Genomic DNA, 8857 nt, shown 5'->3' on the forward strand with positions numbered 1-8857 from the left:
CCCAAGGATAATTACTCTTTTGTCTAAAATCCAAAACTAATTTTATATATACTTTTATCTGCGGCAAAGCCGCCTAATTTTAAATGTATAGATTTTCCTAAAATATATATAGCAGAATCTTAATACATGCATAACTACTGGCTACCTAGCCACATACCGTATTCTTGGTGACACATACCCCTGTTACCAGGGTACGTGTAACCCCGTTACACTGAGGATCAATGTACAAAGAATGAAGTATAGTTCTGAACCAGTACTAAAACTATCTGTCAGCTGTTTTAAAGATATTATCCTGTGCATTGTATAGCGTGAGGCTAACAGCCAACATGTCCCATGCACCCTTCATCAGTACCAGCGCTTTGGAGCTTCTGGACTCTGCTCTAAGTCAGTAATAACAATAGCGAAGTGTTTACAAACACTGTATTACAGTCGTGCTCATAGGCAATTTCATACTCTAGTTCTACATTAAGCAGCGTCCTATTTTAAAACTAAGTGTGCAAGCATTTCAAAACAAGTCATATACTCGAAAAGGCAATAAATGACACATTCTTTGATTTGTAACGTACTTGATGAAATGAGGCAAACGGTTACATAAACTGCATCACGGTTATGACGTCATCCAAAAATCGAAGCGAGCGGACCATCGCGTTTATACAAAGTGCATAGCGGCAATGGTGTATCGCTACGAAAGTTTTGATGGTGTGGTACTTACTTGTTAGAAGTAGAAATTGGTACAGCTAAAATAAGCTGTTATTTTGATGAATCACTGAGCGAGAAAATTCTGAAACGCTGTGCTGTCGTGCAGCTCTTGGTGCTCAGCGACATAGCGAAGTAGTGACGAGAATTGGTTTTGGCGCTCCTCGATCGTCTTTCTGCTTTGTCGGCCGCGAATGAAGTGAGTAACGCCGGCCCGAGATAGCTGCGGTAGTTTGCCTGCAGATGGTAGCTTGGATTCTTTCAATTTCAAGTACATTTCAATAAATCGAGAATAGCGGCGATGTAGTGGTACCGGCTCCGTACTGTCATTCAGAAGCTGCACATGATACTGTACAATGCCTTTTTCAAAGGATGTACCCACAACAGCGTACATTGAGCGTCTTGAACTCCGATTATCTACTGGCTTCGTTTTTATGCTAAGAGTGAACACTCCAGAACTTGATGGCTCGACCTGAATACTGCTTTGTGATTCGAAAGCTGCACGGCTGCACACCTGATTCTGTGTGGAGGTCGCGGCGGTGACAGCACCGTCGACAATGTCCCGAACTATTGCTGCAACACTTTCTTGAATCGATTGAAGTTGCACACTATCGTGAGCTAGCACATCCGACCTTTTATGTGGCTCTTGACAGACCACAACGCCTGTCTCCGTGACGATATATTCGTTATACTCACTCATCAATGACATGGCGACTGAGTTCATTTCACTGTTACTGTCATTGTCGCTACTTTGGCTGATCCCAGAATTGTCCAAGTCCTTTATCAGCATATCGCTAGTTTCAGTCACCGCGGAATCGCTCACACCACTGTTCTCGTCATTCAGTGTCACACTTGCAGGTGACGCTTCACCATCGGGTTCTGTATTACCGCTCTGACGGGGCGTCTCTGTCGACTCCGCGGAAAGGCTAAGCGGTACTTCTATACAATCTCTTGATTCTAAGCGTTCCTCTGGAATCGGTAGCAGCTCGAGTGGGTCTCCTGTCACGGCAAACGTTGACATGTCGGATGGAACAGGTGACACCAGTTCCCCAGTAACGGATGGACTGCTAAGGCTGGAATTGCTGCCTGATTCCGACAGGTGAATGAACGAGAAGTTAAAGGCACTAATCATGCCGTGCACCGGTTCGCCGTCGGAGCTACCGACTAGGTCGACGCTGTCCGAGACAACAAATGACGGAAGCTCTTCAACAGGCTGCGAATCGCCTGTGGCTGCCCAGGGTTTTGAGTCTTGTTCGTGGAACGACGGTGTTGTGGGGTGAAGCGGCATCGCGACACTGGCACGATGTATTAGTGTCGCGTTCTTGGAGTGTCTGCAGCCCATGCGATAGATACAATATAAATGCACAAACGTTTAGATTTGAGTAGTGATCGGAAGACGGGACTTTTCAAGTTGAGCTTGGACAGGCGGTGATACTTAGCTATCGTTAGTCGAAATACAAAAAGCGGTGAACGCAAACGTGTTTCTACCCTGACAGCAGGTAAGAGACACGAAAATTCATAGGACCATGCTGGTGTCTCCATACCGTCTGCGCTGGATATGTAGCCATATTCTCTGCCGACAAAGGCAATATTTGAACCCTTTGAATTAAATAGAATATAGAAACTAATTGATGGACTATTTGCTTACTTTCGAATTTCTTGAATTAGCATTCAGAATCCTAGACAGTACCATCTCATTGGGAATATCAAGCAAATATGGACCATGCGCTTGCCTTAGGCATTTCCGGCGCGATGACAGTGTCTTGATTAATTGACACTGTGATGTTGGTACTTCTTTCTCGCAAGCCATAACCGTGGAAATGGCTGTGTTGAATTGCCATAAAGTCTGGATAGCGCTTGTTGATGTGCGCTTGGTTGGTCAGATCCAAAAGGATAGAGCCTTTTTTGTCAACGATGACTTTGACTATATTGATAGTAATGACTGTTGGTAGCTTGTTGCGTAGGCTGAATCTTGTGAAGCTGGTAAGAGTTTGATATTTGATTCACTTGAAATCAAACCATGCACTGAAATTAGATTTTAATAAATTAGTAGCTCTGGTGGCACTAGCGTCGATTATGCTAATTTGAAGCTTGTTTCTTTAGACAATTAGGTATTTTTCATTAAGACCGCATGGTAGAGAGGCAACTGCATCTTATCTGATCGTTGTTGAAGGTACGAAATATAAATTTGAAACAGATAAATAATGATTTAAACAACTGTAAGCTACACCAAAATTGATCTTCTTGCTTATTGTCAAGCTTAAACCCAAAAAGTAGAAAATTTCTGCATATTTAATATGCAATATTCTTTTGAGGCGTCAGAAATTTTTAATTTGAAACCCTAATTGGATATAATAAGATGAGGACCTAAAGTTCTTCGATTAGGTTGCGAATCAGTCTTGTAGAAAATATCTGGACAAGTGATTTGAACGCGTTTTTTTACCTTTGCAACTTTTTCTGTCTAAAGCAATATGATATATAGAATTATGGGTAACTTGTTAAAAAACTTCCGTGACCCAACCTATTCTATGTTAAAAAATCTTTGAAAGTCTCGCTTTTAAACGCAATCGGATGAGCAGCTATTGCGTTTAGAATCTTGACAAACTGGTCTTCGCGCTCCTTCACCACATTTTGATCACCTCGCCCGAGCAAATAAGTCACTGCGTTAGCACGAGGCATCGACGGTAAAGCTGGGTAGGTCTGAAACTTATCCTGGTCCTTGACTTTGACGTTCTTCTCGCTAGCCATAAGCTTGGAGATTGCCGCATGCATGATTTTGAATTCTGAGTACCGCTTACTCACGTGAAACTCTTGACTAGGATCAGCTGGATTAGAGCCGTCGAAGTTGTAAAAAGCGACGCCATATTCATTGATGCAAACCTCACCTGGATGAAACTGAAGTGCGAAATCCTGAATTTTCGTCTTAACGACTGCTTCATTCGCAGTCAAAGCGGGTTCCGACTCAGCTTCGCTAGGAGCGATTGAGGGCTGTACACCATTCGTTGTGACATTCTTTTCGAATACTTCCGACTTTGAGATGCTCAACTGAGCGGTGCTTGAGACGTTCACATCATGCTCGTTCGTCTTGGACTGATTGCAGCCCATTTCTGTTAATATGTAGTGTCAAAATGGGTCAAGTGATGTAAGTCGAGTCGCGAGAAATGGAGAATGAGCACAAAGGATATCAGGTTCTCAGTGTGTTCACGTCGCCTTTCGTCGAAATAGGCGCAACACATATTGAAGTGACAAGCACGTAGGGAATGACGGCTGTCGACCAGAAGTGCTGTCTCGCCACGTACTCGCTCTTTTAGACAAACAGTAATGATACTTATGGTTTATATTATTTGGCCACCCTGAATTTTGAAGCTCTTGGTTAAAAAAATGGCGAGCAGTATCGTATGGTTGTACGGTCCAGTGTGGTGAGAAAGCTAATTCTTAGACTGTGTCGAAAGAAGATAGCTTTACTATTTCGCGGCTGACAACACACCTTGTGTATCAATGGTAAAATTTGTCCTTCCGTCTGATAATATGCGTTTTTTGTACAAATTGTAGAGACTTTCAGATCATCAAACTCAAAAATAGCGATAAAGTACATTTAAACAGCTGAACGATGCTTAAAATTCTACCATGTCAAGTATTAAGCCAAAAAGGCTTTGAATACGTCGCTATGAGAAGCGATGGGATGTGCAGCAATGGCATTCAGAAGGACCGTGAACTGCGTCTTACGCTCCTCTAACATTTTAAGATTCTTACGGCCCTGTAAGAATGATGTCTTCGGTAGCGCTGGTAAGTCAGATGTCTTGCCTTCTTTGCTGTCCGCCAGCTGCTGAAGGAGCTGAGTGTACAAAGCTTTGAATTCCGAGTAGCGCTTGGAAATGTGCTTCTCTTCGGCAGGATTGGAAGTGTCGGTACCGCTAAAATTGTAGAAGGCAATATTAGCATCATTAAACGTCACATCCTGTGCTAAGAAGGTCAGCGCGCCTTCAGAAACAGGTTTGTCCAAAGTCACGTCCGAGGGCGATGTCTCAACAATCGGCTCTGGCTCCTCTTCTACCAGTTTATCTGTTGATATGTCTGCAGATGCTGATGGCGACACTTGCTCTTGAACAGTAGACTCGACAGCGAAAGCTTCAGGATTTGCCTCAACTGTCTCAACAATTTCGTCCTTTGTGGTGGAGTCAGCATCTGGAATTATCTTCATAGGAGTGGGAAGTTCATCCTCCGTCGCCGTGGATTCAGCATTTGGAATCTTTATCGGAGCGATTGGTTCTTCCTCAGTCGTATTAGTTTCAGCACAAGTAATCTCCTTTATCGCAGCAGTTGAGTCTCTCTTCGTCGAGGAAAGTTCAGCATCAGAAATTTCATTTATCGGAGCAGTTGGCTTCTCCACAGGTACTTCAGGGGCAATGGCCTCCTTGATCTCCTCGGTATGGTGAATTACGTCAGAACCAAATTCGTAGGTAGCAGGTAATGCTGGTTCAGCAACTTCTACCTCTAAATCAGAAGCAGGAGGAAGTTCGTTGGTCGAAGTAGGCGGTGCTTCCTTGACTATCTCAATTTCTTCAGTCTTCAGACTATTTTTTACTAAATCCTTCGATGCGGGCGGGGACTCGATGGTCGCTACAATTTCTTCAGTCGTTTTACTCTCAGAAATTGGCGCTTCCTGTGCGGGGGTGTCTATCGATTTGCGTTCCGTGACCTCGTCGATTGACGCCTTGGACTGAGTGCAACCCATGCTATTTTATTCTTTATTACGATTCGAACTGAATAGAACAGAGAAAATTTGATATTGATTTAGTCGACAAACATGTCGGCGCCTTTCCCCGCGCTACGGCAGAGACTAAAGGAGACGTAAAAATATAGTACCGCATCTTTCGAAGCCATCTGTCCTATAATACATTACTCACTAAGCTGTCGCACTACGAGGCAAATTTGTATTCAGGTCGTACGCGATCCATCTTTGCTCGGCCCGTTAATTTTCTACACTTAGGCCCCTCATCTTCACCTGGCTCTACGCCAGAAAGGCCTGAAATGAGGCACTCTGAGATGCGTCTGGGTGTCGCGCCATGGCGTTGAGCATCTCGACGAAAGTATTTTCACGCTCCTGCAACAATGCCTTATCGTTCCGGCTCTGAAGGAAAGACGTTCGGGGCATACAAGGCAGGTCTTCACTACTCATGAGTTTGATTATGTCGTCATATAGTACCTTAAACTCGGAGTATCGCTTGGTCAATTGTACTTCATCTCCGTCACTATTGCAGCCGGTAATGTTGAAAAAAGCCACACCAACAATGAACGAAACCTTGTGAGCAACAAATGTCCAGACAGGTGCTTCCACGCTCGTTAAAGCAGACTTTTTTACGACTACTGGATAATGTACTTCTTCGACCTCCACCTCGGGTTCAACTACAAGTTCTTCGTTTACCTCGACAATCGGTGCTGATTCTACTTGTGCTTCGTCGACTTCCAGTGTAACACATTCGCAAGCATCAACGGGCGCTTGATCTGCGATAGGCCCATCAGCAGCGACGGATACCTCATCAGCAGCAACGGGTACCTCATCAGCAGCAACGGATACCTCATCAGCAGCAACGGATACCTCATCAGCAGCAACGTATACCTCATCAGCAGCGAAGGGCTCATTATCGCCACCAATTACGACGGATTCCTCAATCGCATCACTTTGAGCGATTGAGTGCTCCATCGGTTCCTCGTCAGTAATGGCATCAGCCTCTTTTTCTCCATTGAGATTTTCCACCGGTGCAGGTGGGATGCTGGTGCTTGTCTTCTCATTGCCGTCCATAATTTCAGTAGAGGCAAGATCTGATGACGCTTTCCCATACTCGGACGGAGAAGTCGTAACCGATTCAATGATATCAGCATTAACCTTAGATTGATTGCAGCCCATGATGCTCTGAGGTGGAGAGAAAACTTTATTATGGTCTTAAGTAGACCAGATAATTTGTAGAATGGCCTGTCTGAATCTGTGCATGAAGGTGCAGAAAGAAGAAAACCAATTGCTCTTGAAAGTTTCAAGTTTAAGCATCGTTTTTTCTAGCAAAATGCTGGCAAAGTACCCACTTTGCCGCCTGGCTGCAACAGGTTTCGGCGGATGATGAGCTGGAAGCAGCGAAACGGTTACGAACGGTTTCTAATTTGCTTAATTAAGGCTTTTCAGCAGCCGGTTTGTACAAAAAGACTTGCACTTCCACCAATAAGAACATTTTTGATATAAACTTATACATCGTGTATTTGAGAAGCAACTGCACCAATGGCACTTTCAACATGCTATACTTGTGGAGGCAGACTTCAAACGACCAGTCACGCGCTGAATTCGAACCGTCGTCCAAAATTGCATGTAGGTAAGCATCTAACGCTTTTTAATGTTTCTTCACTATGACATTCTTCCACATATGAATATAATATATGGCTTTTCGTCAAGTAGTAAAACACCAAAAGGAATTGGCATGTATTTAAGAAATGGTAATTCTGCGGTTGACTTAAATGCAGTGTGTCAACTTGTCTTTGGATCATTAATTCATAGCATGCATTGTAGTTAGTACCATTTAATGTAGCAAAAGATTTTTTTGCACGCATCCCCGTGTCGGACATCAGATTGCCCAAATTTCGTACAGTGGTGCTTGACGAGTGCTAGCTGATCATACCATGCTAACTTTATCCTAAAATTTACAAGCAAGTTGGTACATCACACCTCAGTTAGCCTGTTTTGCCTTCATTCAAACAGATTCACCGATTTAAACGCCTACGCTAACAAGCTAGCGCCATGAAGTCGTCTTGCTGTTTTGGCAAACTAACGCTAGTGCAGTAATCAAACCGAGCTCTCGGTCACAGATCAAAAGAAAATTAGACTGTGAATGGTCAGCGATAATTGATTTTGTTTCCACGCATGAAATTTGATGAGGGTGTGTAATCAATCATATATAGCTGCTACAGTGATACCTTGTGTTACAAGGACAAGATGTTACTAGGAGCTATATCGTAGACAGACGAGCACAATTGTCTAGCTTAGGTGTGCAGATGATATAGAGGCTACCTTTGCGTGAAGTTTGATTTTGTAATGCTTACAATTCAGTCCGCACAATAAATTCGGCAATGGTGGCAGTATTCAAGTATACTCTTGCAGCTTACTCGTGCAGCATACTCGTGCAGCATACTCGTGCAGCGTCTTGAACTGGTAAGCTTGCAGGAACGTGTCTGGCGAAATAATCAACCGATCGAATGGTATTTACGGTTATTATGAGACCACGACCTTTCATCCAATAAAAAGTCGAGTAACTTTGATCATTAAAGATGACATTCTTTTGATCTAAAGTCTTAACTCAGCTATAGTATCTCAATAATTTCTCGGCCATGTACGAAAACCTAGACAATGTATAATATTAAAGTGAAGCTACGACAATTAGCGGTCTAGCGTGCGACTTTCACAGGTGTGGAAGCTCAATGTCATCGAGCTTCGTTATCTGAGAGCTTATCTTCAACCATTCGACTAGAACATAGCTCTTGTGATGGATTTAAGAGCAAGCTCACTTATAAATTTACCGACTCTCCATGTATTTACATAGGCCACACACTTGAGCATTACTAGTGTTTTTACGAAATGCGCAGACCTTTTTGACTTCTCTCATTGTATCGCTTGTCAAAACACGTGGACGTCATAAAACTATTTGTACCTTCGATTCATAAATACACGCAGCAAAGGCATTTCTTTTATCGACGTCAAGCTTCTAGCTGTGTCTAGTCATTGTTTGCCGATTAGAATAATCAGTGAGAATTTGTCCGAATTGCCAAAAGCTGATGTTGCTGTTGTGAGTCTTTTTTACGTTCATATGGTTTAAATTTGTCGATTATGATACTTAATTTATCATGGCTGGATAGTTTAAGTGTCGTGGCGCGTGGGTAAGGCGCTGGTTTTAGAAATCAGTCTTCCGGCGTGGGTTTGAATCCTACTCATGTCACTCGTACCCAAGTATGATCCCCGTGTAATCTACAATAGTCAGCTGTCTACTGCCTGATCATGTTTCTGATTTCTCCAAAACATATAATTTCATACTTTATTAAGCATGTAATACATGCTTAATAAAGTATGAGACGACCCAGAACCAAATGATACTAATCAACCATTTAGAGTTATCGAGATAAT

The 8857-nt window shown here is 43.1% G+C and overlaps 4 protein-coding genes across 4 annotated transcripts; all 4 read right to left on the reverse strand.

Annotated features, from left to right (window-relative positions):
- Positions 1 to 763: 763 nt before the first annotated feature.
- Positions 764 to 1984, reverse strand: PHALS_01445 (Phox homologous domain; the record flags this gene model as incomplete). The annotated part of the gene is made up of 1 exon (XM_024715834.1): positions 764 to 1984. One exon carries the CDS (start codon positions 1982 to 1984, stop codon positions 764 to 766), a length of 1221 nt encoding a protein of 406 aa, XP_024581493.1.
- Positions 1985 to 3222: 1238 nt separating this feature from the next.
- On the reverse strand, positions 3223 to 3801 carry PHALS_01446 (Phox homologous domain; the record flags this gene model as incomplete). The annotated part of the gene is made up of 1 exon (XM_024715836.1): positions 3223 to 3801. The coding sequence occupies one exon, from the start codon at positions 3799 to 3801 to the stop codon at positions 3223 to 3225; it is 579 nt and encodes a 192-aa protein (XP_024581494.1).
- A 532-nt stretch (positions 3802 to 4333) lies between these two features.
- On the reverse strand, positions 4334 to 5431 carry PHALS_01447 (hypothetical protein F443_00747; the record flags this gene model as incomplete). Its single annotated transcript, XM_024715837.1, has 1 exon — positions 4334 to 5431. One exon carries the CDS (start codon positions 5429 to 5431, stop codon positions 4334 to 4336), a length of 1098 nt encoding a protein of 365 aa, XP_024581495.1.
- A 276-nt stretch (positions 5432 to 5707) lies between these two features.
- Positions 5708 to 6604, reverse strand: PHALS_01448 (hypothetical protein F443_00748; the record flags this gene model as incomplete). The annotated part of the gene is made up of 1 exon (XM_024715838.1): positions 5708 to 6604. The coding sequence occupies one exon, from the start codon at positions 6602 to 6604 to the stop codon at positions 5708 to 5710; it is 897 nt and encodes a 298-aa protein (XP_024581496.1).
- Positions 6605 to 8857: the final 2253 nt, after the last annotated feature.

Source organism: Plasmopara halstedii (assembly GCF_900000015.1).
Source record: "Plasmopara halstedii genome assembly, contig: Scaffold_1561, whole genome shotgun sequence".
Taxonomy (NCBI): Eukaryota; Oomycota; class Peronosporomycetes; order Peronosporales; family Peronosporaceae; genus Plasmopara; species Plasmopara halstedii.